At 39.4% G+C, this 16,592-nt stretch overlaps 1 protein-coding gene across 5 annotated transcripts in view; it reads left to right on the top strand.

Annotated features, from left to right (window-relative positions):
• The first annotated feature begins 10,678 nt into the window (after nucleotides 1-10,678).
• OSBPL9 (oxysterol binding protein like 9) overlaps nucleotides 10,679-16,592 on the top strand; it is a 123,360-nt gene continuing 117,446 nt past the window's right edge. For all 5 annotated transcript variants that reach the window (XM_010951808.3, XM_010951807.2, XM_010951806.2 and 2 more), the window contains exon 1: nucleotides 10,679-10,827. In XM_010951808.3, the coding sequence (XP_010950110.1) occupies nucleotides 10,717-10,827 (111 nt within the window). In that variant the 5' untranslated portion in view covers nucleotides 10,679-10,716. The remainder of the gene's footprint in view (nucleotides 10,828-16,592) is intronic.

The following is a 16,592-nucleotide window of genomic DNA, read 5'->3' as shown; positions in this document are numbered from 1 at the left end:
GGGAGGAGGCCTCTTCTTTTCTTGTACATGACCTTGAAATATTCACCCTCAGTCTTGGCTTCCCCCAAACCTCTCATTCTTTCCCTAGTCGAATTGTTCATTCTTAGTCTTTTTTTCTTGGCTTCTTCCTCTCTGTCTTTTGTCTTTTCCCCTTTAAATGTTGTTGTCCTTCAGGGTTCCCTCCTGAACCACACACTCTGCCCACATTCCCTGGGTGATTTCAGTACTTCCCATGCCTTCAGCTACCACCTCTGAATTGAAACTCTCAAACTTATAATTCTAGCTCAGGTTTATTTCCTGAGATCCAAATTAGCATATCTGTTTGCCTCCTGAATATCTGTGTCTACCAGGATGTGTCACATACTTCAAATTCAACATGTCCAACATTACATTTATCAGTGCTCCTCCAAATCCACACCTGTTCCTGTGTTCTCCAGCTGGAAAACTGGAGTCCACCTTGATTTCTCCCTTTCCCTAATCCCTTAACATTTCTCCTCTGCATCGTCTTCCTTTTTGTCCCTTCTGTTCTTGCTTTCATCCAGTCTCCATCCTCTCTCCTCTGACTCTTCTTACAGACCATGGTCTCTTGATTCCAACATGGCATCCATCCTAGTCCCAGCACACAGAGTTGCCCTTCTAAAACTTGTCCTGGCAATGTCCCATACACTGTCACAATACATGGTGGATGAACTCATTAAGGATGTTGTGAGAGAACTGCTGTCTGTATTCGAGGAGTGTGTAATGTGCTGTGGGACATGGTAAAGGGTAAGATACCTCCTATCCAGCTGTTGGCATAAGGTGGATGTCAGAAGAAGGCCTCAAAGAGGAGTTGACATTTGAATTGGGACTTGCATGATCAGTAAAAAGTTCCCCAGGAAGAGAAAGCAGGAAAGGTCACCTCAGGGAAAGGAATATACTTGACCCTTGAACAACATGGGTCTTCTAATACCCAGATTTTTTTCAACAGTAAATACTACAGTACAATTGCAAACTGGTTGTTGGTTGAATCTGTAGGTGGGAAACCTTGAATTCAGAGTGCCAACTATATAAAGTTATATGCAGATTTTCCGCTCTGCGGAGGGTGGACGCCCCTAACCCCTGTGTGGTTCAAGGGTCAACTGTAACAAGAGAAAGTCAAGGAGCTCAGGTCAGATCAGTTTCACAAACATTCAGTGTGGGCTGCTGTGTCCCAGGCAGTGGGGCTCACACTGGTGCTATGCAGTTGAATAAGTCACTGACCTCAAGGAGATTAGAGTCTTGAGAAGCTACTTTTTCCTTGACATGTATTGAAGAAGGCTCCTATATCTATTAGCTCCTCTAAACCAACACAAATAAATACAAAATATAAGTGAAATCTGTTTCCAGCACACCAGCTTCCCTAGGCTCCCCTCACCTTTTATTCAGATTGCCTGGTGCTGCTAAATTCCTTCCACTGTTTCACTGCTGACCGTATCAGGCGCTGAGCTCAGTCTGCGGATGCACATATTACCGAGTCCTCAAAGAACCCCCTGTTAAGGGGGGCCATTTAGAGTCAATAAGGTGTCCCAGACACTCTGTTAGAAATTTGTTCAGAGTACATGTAGGACACAAGGGGATGCAGAGTCAGCCCCATCCGAGGAAGGGAGGATGTTTGTGAAATGTTGAAAGCCCAGAGTAGTTGGAATGTGGGTCTCCAAGCGGACATTAGAGGGTGGGGGCGATAGATGAGTACATTGTTCTTTTCTCTCCACAGGACTCCTACAGAGACTGGATCTCCTAAAATACTTTCTCTCCCTTCCCCAGCTCCCTTCTCCCTCAAAACCATAGCTGCATTTTCCTAAACTTGAGATCTCCCTTTCTTGCTCTCTAGCTGGAGGAAAGGATGGGAAAGAATTGAGATTTGTTTGCTATGTCTTATTTTGCTTTTCCTATATTTAAGTTCAATCTTCTGTTTCCTCTATACCCAGCAAAGGACAATCAAGTTTTTGTAGGTTTCTGTGTTTTCCCATAAGAAGGCAGCATTTTGTAAATATTATTTTATTTGATGCCCAACAACTGCCAATTAAGAAACACGACAACAATGACAATAACAAAAAGCAGTTGGTGGTAAGTTTAGGAAGAGAAGGCAGCAAACCAGCAACAACAGAATGCATTTTAAAGCAATTTGCACCTACAATCTCGGCTGTGGGAAAGTTAGAAATCATTTTAGCTAGAAACTTTTTTAAAAAGCACATTTCGGAGGGGTGGGAAATAGCTCTGTGGTAGAATGCATGCTTAGCACACATGAGGTCCTGGATCCAATCCCCAGTACCTCCACTAAAAAAATAAAATAAGAAAAAACATTTTTCAAAGCACATTTCTAAACATCTGTGTAAAGGAAGGAAACTTCATATTGAGAAACACAAGCTGGTTTTGTTCTTCCTTTAAAAAAAATACTTGATTACTTAAGTACTCAGTTGTACAAGTTAGAAACCTTGGTCTCATCTGTCTCCCTTTATCCCCTCCCATTTAATTCCATTGTTTACTGAGTTTTAAAATCTTATCTCTAAAATCACATCTTTAGTTTAATGTTCATAGATATTCTACATGGCAGGATGAATTGGTCCCAGTTCCTCTCCTTGATGAGTTTATGATGTTTAATGGTTAACATCATCTCTCCCTTCTGATTCTGACTCTAATCCTCATTTTTTTGCTCTGCCTCAGCTGCTACCTCATTCTGCAAGGGGCCAGTCACTGAGGAATGTGAGAATGAGAGCTGATGTGTCTCCGCCATGTTTAATTTTAGCTGATGATCTAAAGCATGTAGTTTGACATTTGGTGTAGAATGTAGACAGAGTGCTGTGCAATTGAACATGGTCTTAAGAGTCAAGAACTATCCTTGCTCCTGGCTCTTCCTGATGACCTGTGTTTTGACATTTGAAGCTAAGTAGAGCCTGCTGATGCCTGGTGACCCTGATAAAAGTTAAAACTGATTTAGAAGCTGACGATGCTGCTTGTGTCATGTCTAAGACCTTTATTTATACACGGACTATGCAAATATAGCTTGCAGATGGGGTAGAATGGATCTGGGGTTGAAAAAAAAAAAACCCTACATTCTAATTCTGGTTCTGCTGTTTACGAACAGTGTGATCTTGGGCAAGCCACTCAATAACCATGTGTCCTAATGTCCTCATCTGTAAAATGGGCATAATATTACAAATCTTAAAGAACTATTGAGGGAATTAAAGAAGAAAATGTAGGTGATGGTTCTTAGCACAGTCTTTGGAACTTAGGAGATCAGTTTTAATAGAATACATAAAATCAAATAATAATTTGTAAACACTTCTGTGTGCCAGACACGGGCTAGTTTCTAGAGCTACAGAGATGAGTATGATCTGGTTTCTGATCTTAAAAAGTGAATAGGGGAGTAGTAATTACAGTGTACTGTAAATCTTTTAGCAGTCTGAATCATGATGTTTCAAGATCCAAGCACTTTGTTTATACCAAAGACATCAGCAACATGAGGTTTTCTGCTGAATAACATTTCTGGAATATTCAGTTTTTATGAGAAGTGTGTACTGTATTTTGGGGAGGCCATGTAGCATGACAAAATGACAAACATGTTTACATGACCCAGATACTCACCTATTAATACTACTAGGTACCTGGGCAAAATGGTTAATCTCTGTGAACCTCAGTTTCCTTATTTGTAAAATATGAAGAGTAACAATTCATAGCATTACTGTGATGATTAAATGTGATAAGGTATGTAACACTCCTAGCACAGCGCATGGAAAAAATCCCTGTATATAGTCAATAAATGGTGGAATTAATGAGAAATTTATCCAAAAGGAAAGAGAGTGGTTTTGTATTACATTAGTTGCACGCACGTTTCTTACCCGTGGTTAGCTGCTGGTTAGGAATTGTGTCTCTTCACCTTTAGCTTTCTTGAAGGTGCTAAACATGAGCTTTGTTCTCAACAAACTTTATTAAATTATAATCTATAAGAAAGAGGCAATCCCAAAGTAAAAGAAGGAAGGTGGAAACTGGAAAATAACTTTTATTGGCTGCCGTCCCTTTCAGATATATTCTCATGTACTCCTAAAATTAGGTAGAGATGATTACCTTCATGATCACAGAATAGGAATTTAAGTCCTACAAAGGCATACCCAAGGCCCCACAGCCAAAGAGCAGAACCAGGATACCTCATCCTCATGTCTTTAATTCTAGGGTCAAGTTCTTTTTATTCCATTTTGCCACTTTTTATGCAAAAGTATAGAAAAGTCAACAAACAGATAAAGAAAATATTCCTCGTGTATACTGAGATCTGTGGAATTCCTTAAAGAAGACAAATATTAGTGTGCAAAGAATAATATGAAGAACTAATATTGCCAGTAGGTCAGGGTAACTCTTGAGTGTAGGAAAAATCTTGTGGAATATGCTTTCAGTAATTATGAGAATGGCCTTTTCTTAAAAAGCACCCCTGTTTCTTGACCATCAGTTTCAATTCCCTGACCAGGTTTCTACTGTCAATGACTTCCAATTGCACTTTCTTTGTACCTCTTTGATGATGTTTATTCTCCTCTGACTTGTGTGTATGTGGCCCATCCTTGCCACTAGACTGGAAACTGCCTGAGAGCAGGGACTGTATCCACATATCCATAAACCATTGTCTTTCACTTGACACAATTTTAATACATTGAATTGCTGAATTGAACTAGATCAGAAGTTCTTTGCAAGTGAACAGAGAGTATTCTTTCAGTTAATATTTATGGTCCATATTTCAGGTCCTGCTTTGGTTGCTGGGGATACAGTTGTAAGCAAGACAGACAAAATCTCTATTCTCATGCAGACTACATTTGAAGTGAGAGAGAAAATGATACATATATATCCCTCCCAGCATCTTCCATAATATCTTATATTTGGAGGGAGGGGTGCTAACTGAATGTTTATGTATTGGAGAGAGCTTTGGATTGGAGAAAAACTTATCACACTTTCTTGTCATTGTCTGTTTATATATTGTTCTTCTGTATCAGATTCCCTCTTGTTTAGGGAGGGATCTTACTCTCTTGATTAATATCAGTGTCTAGCCCAGTGCCTGATACATAGGAAGTGCTCAGTAATTCTGTACTGAATGATAGCATTGTTATTTAGTAATTCTGTGAACTTGGGCAAATCTCTTGGGTTCAGTTTTCTTATCAGCTAAACGGTGTATTACTATCTATCCCACAGGGTGTTGTAAGGACTAAATGCTCCCCTTTGCTGCCCCTAAGCCATTTCCCCTCCCTTGTCATCTACCAACCCTCTGGGCATTAGCCCTCATTCAATGATGATTTTTAGCTCCTAGCTCTCATCTTTAACACTGGTATTCCTGTCATTATTCTCAGTACCTCCTAGGACAATACTTTAGAACATTTTGCTTCTATGTTCCTGGACCTCTTCATCCTCAGATCTGTTCCTCTCTCTGACCTCAGTCATCCACGCCTGTGGTCATATCTCAGTCTTTGTCCTCATCAACAACTGTTTCACTTCCAAAATCTGGACTTCAGGGGTCCCATCTTTTGACCACCACTTCTTACTCTTCCAGGTCACCTACTCCCACTTTTAGCACTTTCTTGACCTTAGTAAGATCTGCAGTTCCTCAGTCTTTCCCCTCCTGTTCTCCCTTCCTTACCCAAACTAGGTTTCCTAGTCCGTAATTACAATCACATCCCTGGATAGCATAATGAACTTAATTGTCCCCTCCCTTCATTTGGCTCACTTGGATAAATCCAGCTTTCTGCATACTCTGAGCTTACTTCTGAACAGTGTGACATTGCTGAAGGAAAGCTGATATCCCTGTTGACTGGTCTCACTTTAAATTCATGACCGTAAATCTTCAATGGGCATGCAACACTGCCCAACAAGCCTATTCCACTTCCATTGCTTTCTCACTCTCTGAATGTCTCTTTCAAACCTTTCACTCTTTTTTCATGCCAAATTTCTTTGGGAAAATTCAAAGATCAAGTATTTATTGAAAACTTAGTATCTACCAGGTACTGTTCTAAGCTCTTTACATGTATGAGCTCATTTAATCCTGAAGACAACCTACTTTTATTATCTGCATTTTAAAGATGGAGAAACTGAGGCACAGAATAGTTAGAAAACTTGCCTAATATTATACAGCTACTGACTAATGGTCTTGAGGAGTCACCCTTAGGTACTGCAGCACCAGATTCCACATTCTTAACCACTAAGCTTTGAGCCTGTTCTCAACTAAAAGCAGACAGAAACTTATTCATCTCTCTGTCACCAAGCTACCATCTCATGGCATTTGAATGTGTACTCTCTGCTCTCCTTCTTGTTACTATGGATGAAGTATCACTGCTCCTGGTTTCACTGGTGAATTTCACCAAACATTCAAAGAAAAATTAATGCAAATCCTTCTCAACTCAAAAAAATTGAAGAGAAGGGAACACTTCAAGACTCATTTTATGAGGTCAGCATTATCTTGATGCCAAAGCAAGACATAGACCCTAAAGGAAAAAAAACAAAACAAAATAAAAAATACTATAGGCCAATATCCCTCATGAATATAGATGCAAAAATTCTCAACAAAATCCTAGGAAATAAAATTTAACAGCATATTAAAATGATTACATACAACAATCAAGTGAGATTCATCCCTAGGATGCAAGGATGTTTCAACATGCAAATTAATAAATGTGACAAATCACATTAATAGAATGAAAAATAAAAATTATATGATCATCTCAATAAATGTAGAAAAAAGCATTTGACAAGGTTTAACATTCATTCATGATTAAAAGCTCTCAACCAGCTATAGAAAGAATATACCTAAACATAATAAAGGTCAACTAAGACAAACCTTCAGTTAACATCATACTCAACAGTGAAAGGTTAAAAGTTTTTACTCTGAGATCAGGAACAATACAAGGGTGCTCACTCTCACCACTCCTAGTCACCATAGTACTGGTAGTCCTAACCAGAGAAGTCAGGCAAGAAAAAGAAGTAGAAGTCATCTGAATTGGAAATAAAGTAAAATTTTCTACCTGCAGATGACATTTTTATATATAGAAAATCCTGAAAACTCCACCAAGAAACTGTTAGATCTAATCAACAAATTCAGTAAAGTTACAGGATACAATCAATATACAAAAATCAGTAGTGTTTCTGTACGCTAACAATGAATTACATGGAAAAAAAATAAAGAAAGAAGATAATTCTGTTTACAATAGCATTACCGAACCAGCTTTGTTTGCCCAATTCACAGCGTGTCAAACTCTGAGACACCGAGGTTTGCAGCCAAGAAAGGGTTTATTCATGAGGCAGCCATGTAAGGAGACAGAACAAATTTCAGATCTGCCTCCCTGAAGGTGAGAGGCTTGAGATATTTATGGGATAAAGAAGTAAGGTAGTCTTAGATGTGGGGAAAGGTGATTGGAGGTAGGGAAAAGGTGAGGTAGTTGATGTTCTGAGCAGTCCCTGTTTTAGGGTTGGTGGTCCCCACAAGTCTTAGACAGTCTGAACTGGGCAGGAGCTGACTCTGCATTTCTGGAAAAACAACTTACGCCTCCGTTTCTATAGTGACTCATATATCAGAAGGGTGGTTAAAAAGTCTGGTGATATATTACCTAGGCTACGTGAAGCTTGAAGAGTATGCAATTAGAGAAAGGGGGAAAAAATAACAAGGAAGGCTTAATCAGTAAGGGCAGGTTACAAGCAGAGCAATTTCTAACAAGTTGTTTTCTTATCTGCTGTTCTGTAAGACCCACTCAAGGATTTCTGTTAAGGTGCCAGCGTCTGTTAACTCTATGTGGCATGGTTTCAATAGCAACAAAAGCAGTAAAATACTTACAAAAAAATCTAACCTAGGAGGTTGTGAACTGAAATAAAATGTACAATCTAAAAGTTGAGAACTATGTTTTATTCAGCAGACACTTCTGAGGACTTGAACCCCTTAGAGCCCACGGCAACAGCCTCTCAGATCCCTCTGAGGGACTGCTCTGAAGAGATAGGGGAGAGGCCAGGATATATAGTTTTTACAACAAAGACCATGTAGTCAGAACATTAAAAGATTACTGTTAATCAGACATCTCAAGTTAAAGAATTTAGTAACTGAAGAAAATCAGACATCTTAAGTTACAGAATTTAGTGCTTTTCTGTGCGTGGAAAGGTGCAAACATCTGGGCTCATTGAAATCATTCCTTTGATATGCACCTAGCATCTAGGGCCAGTGTCCTGTTCTTTCATGTTCCTCAGGGGGACCTTTGGGGTGGCTGCAGAGGCTGGGCTGCCTGCTTGTCTGCATCCTGAGTTGGCAGTAGTGGCGGATGAATTGATAGCCACAGCATTCTTTGTTTATTGATATGGCTTATAATACTTTTTGTTCACAAAGTGAAAGATCTGCACACTGCAAACTATAAGACATTAATGAAAGAAATTGAAGAAGGCACAAATAAATGGAAAGATATTTTGTGTTCATAGATTGGAAGAATTAACAGTGTTATAATGTCTATACTACCCAAAGCTACTTATAGATTCAATGCAATCCCTGTCAAGATTCCTATGGCATTTTTTACAGAAATAGAAAAAAAAAGTTCTAAAATTCATTTGGCACCACAAAAGTCTCTGAATAGCCAAAGCACTCCTGAGAAAGAATAACATAGCTGGAGGCATGGCATCACGTGTCCTGATTTCAAACTATATTACAAAGCTATAGTAATCAAAACAATATGACACCAGCATGAAAACAGATACATAGACCAATTAACAGAATCAAAAGCCCAAAAATAAACCCATGCACATACAGTCAACTGATATTTGACATGGGAGCCAAAACTACTCACTCACTGGAAAAAAGGCAGTCTTTCTAATAAATAGTGCTAGGAAAATTGAATATTCATATGTAAAAGAATGAAACTAGTCACCTCTTTTACATTACTCACAACAATTAACTCAAAATGGATTAAAGACTTAATTTTGAGACCTGAAATCATGAAACTCCTAGAAGAAAACATAGGGGAAAACCTTCTTGACACTGGTCTGGGCAATGACTATTTTTTGTATATGACAACCAAAGTACAAAGCAACAAAAGCAAAAATAAACAAGTGGGACTACATTAAACTAGAAGTTGGTCAAAAGATTAAAACTTCTAGTTAGAAGATAAACAAATTCTGGGAATGTAATGTAAAGCATGGTGACAATAATCATACTGTCGTGTATATCTGCAAGTTGTTGAGAGAGTAGGTCTTAAAAGCTCTCATTACAAGAAAAAAAAATAATGGTGGTGGTGATTGATGTTAACTAAACATAGTATGGTAATCATTTCACAATATACACATATTTCAAATCATTATGTTTTATACCTTAAGCTTATAGAATGTTATATGTCAATTATCTCAATAGAACTGAGAAAAAAAAAGACATCGAGCAGATCAAGTATAATCAATTTAATCTTACTCTAGATCTTCACCCAATTTGACTTGCTAGGAAGTCGGTTCTGTTTAGCTCCCTCAGTGATATTCTTTTCCCTAGAGCTTCTGTTATCAGCAAAAGAGGAGGGCTTCACAGCACAGTACCTGAATAAACAAAATACTTTTAAGTCCAAAAAGTTAAAAATTAAAAGACAAAAACTCTCCTTTGGCCTCACAACCACTTGTAGCTAATGCCTCACTTCTTAGTTCCTTTTTTCGCTCTTCCTCTTGTTATTTGCATGTCTACCTCTTTCTTATCCTTCACACCTCAATTTAAAAAAGTCATTTCCTGAGGGGCCCCACTCTGACCACCTGATAAAAGTAGATACCCTTTGGTGTCCTGTTACACAGACTTACTTAAATTCTCTGCAAGGCATTTATCACTTTTAGATATTTTTCTTGTTTACTTGTTTAGTATTTGCCTTCTGTCACAGAATTTAAGCTCTTAGAAAGCAAGGAGCCTGTCTCCTTCACTGCTGCATTCCCAGGACCTCAAACAGCGCCTCAGTATAGTGGGACAATACTTCCATTGTCCTTACAGGCCCTAAGTGATCTGCCCTTACTTATCTGACCTTGTCTCCTGCTACTTTCTCCCTTGCTCACTGTATGCTCACAATGAACTCCTTGCTGTTCCTTCAGTATGCCAGACTCATGGTCTTTGCACTTGCTATTCCTTCCCCCAGACTCCTTCCTTCACTTTCTTTAGGTCTTTGCCCAAAAGCTATCTTCTCATTCAGACCTTCCCTATTTGGTACTTAAAAATTGCAGCCCCTACTCTCTGCCTCATTCCCTGCTTTTTCTCCGTAACACTTAGCAACTTTTTATATACTGTATAATTTATTATTTATTTTATGGCCTATTCTCCTGAATAGCAGTTCAGCAGTCTCTGCTGAACATCCAAAGCGTAAAAGAGCATACATCTAGCTCAAAACAGCAAACAGTTATTAAGTGAATGGATTTGTGAAACTAATGTATAAATGAATATCATGTGAGATCTCTTGGACATGTAAGGTATTATCATGGGTAGTAAAATTATTTATGTTAATAAATAATATTAATAGCAGTATTCGTGCTTGAACTCCTCACATCCCAGGCACGGAGTCTTATACACCGCCCGCTGCCAAAGTGTTTTTGAGTTTGAGAGCTGGGGGCGTGGGTAGGAGAGTCCGTCGGGATGGCCCCGCCCCGGGCCCGCCCCTGACCGCGGCGGCCACGCCCCCATGCTGAAAGCCTTATAGGCGAGTGACGTCAAGCCGTTTGTTGTCACTGGCGGCTCCCAAGATGGCGTCCATTATGGAAGGGCCGCTGAGTAAATGGACTAACGTAATGAAAGGCTGGCAGTACCGTTGGTTCGTGCTAGACTACAACGCAGGGCTGCTCTCCTACTACACTGTAAGTCCTCGGGGGCCAAGCTCCGAGCACCTCGGGGGTCGTAATCCCTGGGTGCAGGTGGGGACCGGGCTTTTTGGTAGCTAGGTTGAGGTTGCTAGGCTGGGGGTGCCGCCGTACGAGAGGGTCCCCTTGTGGGGGAGGGTTTTACGCACCGGATAGCCAATAGGGGTGAAGAAGATGCTAGCGCAGCCAATAAGCAGGCATCGGCTTTGTGTTTAATGGTCTGGGGGCGAGCCGTGTTTCTTTCTTAGGGTCCGGTATTTGTTGGTGGAGGGGTTCGGGCGCGGTTGTAGGTGGGTAAGGATGGTTATAATCGTGGCTTAAAGGGTCCGGTCTCGCGGTCCGTGCGATTTCCTCACGTTGTCAGGGACTTGATACTGTCCTTCCAGGCCCTGTAGACGGCCGCGCCCCTTAGCTTCCCTCCAGGGCTTGAAGAGCGCGGCTTTTTTCGAGCAGTGTGGTCAGACGAGCTTGGCCAGGTCCTGAAATGACTGGCCATTGCGCAACACGAAGGATTCTGGAGTCCCTCCCGTCTGCCCAAGTTGAGCGTCTCTTTCGCGGGACGCACGCCTCCACTCAGCGGGAGGCGAGCGTAACCCACGCCTTAACTTTTGAGAGCCGAGGATTTCTACGCAGGAGTCTCTTGTTAGCGAAGCAAGACTGGATAGTGCGATGTCTCCTGAAAGTTATATTCTGGGGAGGGCTGAGTTTAGGGCTTCAGTGTCATTAAACATGAATCGGTGGCCGTGGGCAGGTCCATGAATTGCTATGAATCTTAGGTTCAGATTATTCCCTCCACTCCCATCACATTAAAAATGGAAGGTGGGTGGAATTAGAGAAATTACTTAACAAAGGTACTGTCTCTGAATGGTTAATAATAGCCAGTGAGAGGGAGGAAGCTCTTAAAAGGACAAAATAGAATGTCCTGGAGGCTTTAGAAAATAATAGAGGACCGCAGGAAAAAATTATGATTATGGAAGAAAGGTTAGTGAGAGGAATGGGGACACTAGTACTTTTTCGTTCATTTAAACAAAATTTATTGAGCGCCCACCATATGTTAGTTATTATTGCTTTAGGCTAGGTGTGTGTGGGTGTGTGTGCACGTGCATGTGCATGTGCATGTGCATGCGAGCAAGAATTAACAGAGATCAAGATAGTCACCATTCCTTTTCTTTGGAGCTTATATTCTAGTCTAGTGGCTCCCTTAATTCATTTTACTTACAATAACTCATACTCTGGTTTCTCTTCAGATATGAATCTTTAACCTTTTACTTACAGTAACTCTGCAAAGTAAGGTATTCATTATCCCCATTTTACAGTTTTGGAATCTGAGGCTCCAGGCTTTTAAGTAATTTGCTCAAGATTGTAGAGCTAGCAGTAAGCAGTTTTATCAGGATTCCAAATATCTGGCTTTCTGACTTTTTCCATTACCCTTCATTTTCACTAGAGGAAGGAGAAGAGTGCAATCTTTGCGTTACTAAAGACAAGCCTGCAGGAGTAAAAAGTATAACTTTCAACATCAACTTCCTTTACATAATTTTTAAAGGGGAAAAAAAGACCAAACCTGAATGAGATTTAAGTACATTGTTCAAAATTATCTTTAGGTAGCCATGAAAGAGAGGCAATGAACATTATATCCTGAAAAGTCTGGAATTATGAAATCCCATAGTTCAGATAAATGAAGAGTAATGTTGTGTTTCAGTAGAAGTGATTTCTGATTATTACTTCTACTGAAACCCAACCCAAATCCTGTGGACCCGGTCCATAATAGTCAAAGTAGAGTAACTGCAGTGAGTGGCACCACAGAATGAAATTACTCCACAAACCCCAAATTTGTGTGGGTCTGAACCTAGGGCCACTCTGGAGAGGCCCAAAACTAGGGTTCTTGGGAACTTCTAGCCCAGACAGAATCATCCTTCTTTGCTGTTTTTCTTCTTTTAGCATATCCTTTTTCCTGCCTTCTTGCCCCTTTAGTTTCTGAATATCTTGACAAATCTCTCCTTGTCTTACTGGCTAAATATAGTTTTTTAAAATATACTTCTCCCCCACTCCCCATTACTTATCCTCCCTTCTGAGATTAGACTATAAAACATGATGCTTGCCAGCAGAAGGAAGTATCATATTTCTCACTAATGGATATGTAGAAGTTTTTTTCCCTTGTTCTTTGGTGTTAAAGTGTTTGCTTGCAGAGAAACAGCAGAGAAATATTGTAAAATAAAATGATACCCAATCCGAAATTAGAGGAGGTCCAGTAAAGATGGGAAAAGAGTAGGTACTCACTTAAAGAGAAAGTAGGAGGCACATTGAATGTTGGCAGTGAATTCCGTGCACTTGGATATTGTTTGAGTACATTAGGATTTGGAAGGATTTGAAGGTACATCTTAATGGTTTGCATGTGGCTGATAACTTGGAACTACATCTTCCAGGAAGAATATCTGCATTAGTTGCACAGCATTTTAAGCAGAGCAGTAAATAACAATCACTCTATTTATTCCTTGTTTCCAAGATGACTTGGGCTCTGGTCTGGCTCTTTGGTTGGAGGTCTATTCTAGGGTGGCTATGAAAATTCTGAACTAAACTAGTTTGGCCTTTTAGAGTCAGCCCGTGCCAGGAATTGATATTGGAATATCTCAGGGTTGGATAGGATCACTGGAATTGCTCTGAACTGAATAGTACCCCACCTCAGCCTGGATTTTCTCCTCTGAGTCTGGGCCCAGACCCAAACCTGTCCTCTGGGAATGGATGATCTTTTTATTTTACATTTCTTTTATTTTCGTAATATGTAAATTTTCAGTTTTTGAAAATGTTTAGTATATTATTCTGGCCAATACAAAACAGAGAAACTGTTTACCTTCTTTAGAGAAGTAGATTCAGGCAGCCTTTTCAGCTCAAGCTCAGCCTCTTAATTATTAGAAACAATATAATGTAGTTTATTTGGGACCAACTTTTTAATAGGCACTTTACTATATATATGCTAGAGATATGAGCATGAAGGAGAGAGAGAGTTTCTTCCATCTAGGAACTCACCATCTAGCACAGCAGACACCTAAACATAATTTCAAAACAGGATGGTAAATTCTACAATAGAAATAAGGGAACATTGCCTCAAAAAGGCTACAGAGACATTTGAGCTGAGACTTAAAGGTAGAAGAGAAGAGGGCAATTCAGGCAATAGCAAATACGCACAAATTGGGAAACTTGAGAACATAAGATGCGTTAAAAAGATATTGAGAATTTCTGAGCAGCTTTAGTGAAAAGGTTTGTAGGGACATTGCCTCAAAAAGGCTACAGAGACATTTGAGCTGAGACTTAAAGGTAGAAGAGAAGAGGGCAATTCAGGCAATAGCAAATACGCACAAATTGGGAAACTTGAGAACATAAGATGCGTTAAAAAGATATTGAGAATTTCTGAGCAGCTTTAGTGAAAAGGTTTGTAGGGAGATAACAGGAGATTGAGTCCAGAAGGTATTTGGAGCCATAGATCAGGCCTAGAGATGAAGATCTGTTAGATTATGGCACAGAATTTGTTAGCTGAATTTTTATTAGATGAGATGACCAGCGAAGGCTAATGATATAAATTTGGAAATACTGAACAGCCAACCATTTATTGAATCATGATCACAAAGGAAAGAAAATTGAGGGAGATACAGATATGTTAGGAGTTGGAAAATTAGAAAGTTGGTAGAGGTCATGCCTTTTGTAAAGTTATCAAATGTTTATTGAGTACCTACTATGTGCCAGACACTATGGTAGGAAGGTGGTGGTTAAAATGGTAAATAAGATGGAAATAGTCCATGCTCACATGATACCTAAAATCTACTGGGCAGTGGGGAGGGGTGTACATCAAGTAAGAGCTGTGATGGGGGAAGCATAAGATTTGGGGAGGTGGGTTACAAAGGTGGGTTCTGAAGTGGAGGGTCAGAAAAAGTTTCCTAGAAGAAGCAGGCTTGCTGATGATACCTGAATGATGAAGAGAGATTGGCCATGTGAGCAGAGAGAGAAAACTGCTTGAGAGAGAGGGAATAAATATTTTTGGAGGACATAGGAATAAGAGCTTGTTAGGCCTGGAGTTTGGGCTGTCAGGTGGACAAATACTGAGATGGGCTGGAGAGAGAAGCAGGGGCCAGATAATGAAAAGCTTTCTTCAACCATGCTAAGGAATTTGAACTTACCCCTAGAGCAGTGGAAAGTTATTCAAGTGTTGTAAGCAATTTTTGTTGTAGAAAAAACTTTTATTATAGAAAATTTCTTTCAAACATATGCAAAAGAGGATAGTAAAATGAATTCCTGTCATCCACCTTGTATAAATTATCAACCTTGTTTTATTAATACTCCCATGAGCTCCTTTCTAACCCATTGGATGACTTTAAAGCAGATGCCAGACCCCTTATCATTTCATTTGTGAGTATTTCAGTATGTATTACTAAAAGTTAAGGTGTCTCTTTTTAAAAAATGTTATCACAATACTGTTATTACAACTAAGTAATAATCATTATTATTATTTATTACTATTGTCAAATATCCAGTCAGTGTTCAGTTTCCTTGATTTTTCTCAAACAGCTCTCCCTCACCAGTTGGTTTATTTGAGTCAGTATTCCAAATACAATCCATATATAAAACTGTGTCTTTTTTATTCTGTAGGTCTTCCTTCCCTCTTTTTTCCTTTGCCATTCATTTGTTAAGGAAAGTAGATCATTTGTTCTGTAGATTTTCCACATTCTGGATTTTGCTGATAATATTCTTGTGTTATGTTTAAGTATGTTCCTCTGCATTTTTTTATAAACTGATAATTAGAGCTAGAAGCTTAACCAAATTCAGCTTTTTTTTCCCCCTTTGGGCAAGAACACTTTATATGTGAAACATGTTATAGATATCTCCCACTTTTTGGTAGTTTACTTTGCCCCACTTCACTTTTAGGAAAGGCCTACATTAGTACCTGTTTCTGCTAACCGAAAGATATCCAAAGAGGACTTTTGCTTTTATGGGAAATAGGCAAAAAGTGAGAATAGCATTCAGAGTTTGTTTTGCAGCGACCTGTTATAAAGGCAGGGTGCACCCCAATAGCAGGGGTGGCACTGATAAGCTCCTTCCCTGGAAACTGCACAGCATCTCAGCATCAAGTTGCCGTAATGATTTCTTTAATGATTCCTTTTACAAAGAATACCTTGAGTGGCCCTGATCATTTACTAGTTCACTATTTCTTTCTCTCCAAAATATTATATTATAAAAATAATACAAATCAAGAAAGCTTTGAACTGTGTCTTTGAGCATCTGTGCTTTATCAGTTCATTTTGTGCAAGATGTGTCCTAAGGTAATTGCTTCTTTCCTTTGTGCCATTTCAGCTTAGGGACGGTTTCATAGAAACTATTGTTAGAGAGAAATAATGAGGTCATATTGACAGGATTTTAGTGATTGGATGTGAATGAAATCACGTTCAATGAATGAAAAGGAAGAATGTGATAAAATCCAGGTTTTTAGTTTTCCTGGATGAATGATGATAAGTGAGGTAAGAATAGGTTGGAGGAAGAAAGAGGTTGTTTTAGTGCTGGTCGAAATTGATGTAAAGGTATCATATAGTCTGGAACTTAGGAATCTGTGTTACAGATAAATATTAGCTTCACACATGTGGAGAGTTGAGAGTGATTGGAAATAATAAAGAGCTTTGGATAGAACACTGAGAAACACCATTGGATTAGATATCTATTGCTTTGTAACAAACTACGCACAGATTTAGCCACTTAAAACAACAAATTTTTTTATCAAC

Source organism: Camelus bactrianus, chromosome 13 (genome assembly GCF_048773025.1).
Source record: "Camelus bactrianus isolate YW-2024 breed Bactrian camel chromosome 13, ASM4877302v1, whole genome shotgun sequence".
Lineage (NCBI taxonomy): Eukaryota > Metazoa > Chordata > Mammalia > Artiodactyla > Camelidae > Camelus > Camelus bactrianus.
The sequence above is the reverse complement of the archived record's forward strand: the minus strand, read 5'-3'. Positions and strand labels throughout refer to the sequence as shown.